This window comes from Papilio polytes, unplaced genomic scaffold (assembly GCF_000836215.1).
Source record: "Papilio polytes unplaced genomic scaffold, Ppol_1.0 DF823725.1, whole genome shotgun sequence".
Lineage (NCBI taxonomy): Eukaryota > Metazoa > Arthropoda > Insecta > Lepidoptera > Papilionidae > Papilio > Papilio polytes.
Genome location: NW_013525479.1, coordinates 1 through 1238, shown reverse-complemented (window position 1 = coordinate 1238; position 1238 = coordinate 1). Strand labels below are relative to the sequence as shown.

At 32.5% G+C, this 1238-nt stretch overlaps 1 protein-coding gene across 1 annotated transcript; it reads right to left on the bottom strand.

Annotated features, from left to right (window-relative positions):
* Positions 1 to 7: 7 nt before the first annotated feature.
* Positions 8 to 1232, bottom strand: LOC106103820 (craniofacial development protein 2-like; the record flags this gene model as incomplete). Its single annotated transcript, XM_013283711.1, has 1 exon — positions 8 to 1232. A coding segment is annotated over exon 1 (1125 nt), but the record flags the coding sequence as incomplete, so codon positions are not given.
* Positions 1233 to 1238: the final 6 nt, after the last annotated feature.

The following is a 1238-nucleotide window of genomic DNA, read 5'->3' as shown; positions in this document are numbered from 1 at the left end:
TTTTAATTTGTAAGTTGATTTCTTTGCTTAACTTTCTTATCTCTTCTTTGTTGCTTTTCCTGTTTTCTAATAAGCACTTCCTTTGAGCGATCAAGTTTCTGGCTTCCGGACCTATTTTATCTTTTTGTTCATTGCTTGTTATACATATCTTGTTAGCTATTTTTAATTCCTTTTCAAGCTGGTCGTATTTCTTTTGAAGATCGATTGGTTTCTTTATTGTTTCTAAATTTGTCTCTAGCTGATGTAATATGTCTTTTTTGATTGGTAATATTATTGGTTTTATGTTATGATGGTTTGTTCTACGTATTTTTGGTTCTACTAGGTATATTTGTCCTCTAAGCATTCTGTGATCTGTATTGTAGTTAAATTTGTTAATGACGTCGACATTAAAAAATATTTTTGGTTTATTTGTAAGGATGTAGTCTATTTCGTTTCTTGTCCTGCCATCTGGTGATATCCATGTCCACTTTCTGTTATGTTTTCTTTTATAGTAAGTATTCATAATGTGGAGGTTGTTCTCTAACGCGAAGTTTATAAGTCTATGTCCGTTGTCATTCCTCTTTCCAGTTGAATATGGTCCTATTACTTGGTCTTCATTCTTATTTCTTTTTCCGATTTGACTATTAAAGTCTCCTATTATGATAACAGTTTTATTTAACATTGACATAACTTTGTTGAGCTCATTGTAGAATTCGTCCTTTATCTCTTTCTGAGTAACCTCTGTTGGAGCATATATTTGAACTATAGAAACGGGCTGATTGAAACCAGAAAGCTTTATATTTAAAATGGCGATCCTGTCTGATATTCCTCGGAACTCTATTATATCATTTTTTAAATATTTTTTAACAAAAAACCCTACTCCGTATCTACCAGTCTTTTTATTAAAATGGTATAGTATATAATTGTTCCGTTCTTCCGTTTTTTCGCCTTCTCTTCTCACGTCGCATACACCTAATATGTCCCAATTAACAGTTTCTAATGCTAGTTCTAATTCTAATAAGGATTCTTGTGATTTCATTGATCTTGTGTTAATAGTAGATATGTTGAATTTATTTCTTAATCTTTGTTTTGGATTTTCTTGTTTTTGTTTTTTTGATAGCTCAGTGGGATTGTTTTGCTTGAGTTTGAGCATTTGGGGGTGTTGGTCTATCTCCCCTCGGGGACCAGCCGTATTGGGGATTTCTTTAGTTGTAGTTATTGGTGTTTGTTTATTAGTGTTTATTCTCTCGGGTCCGGTG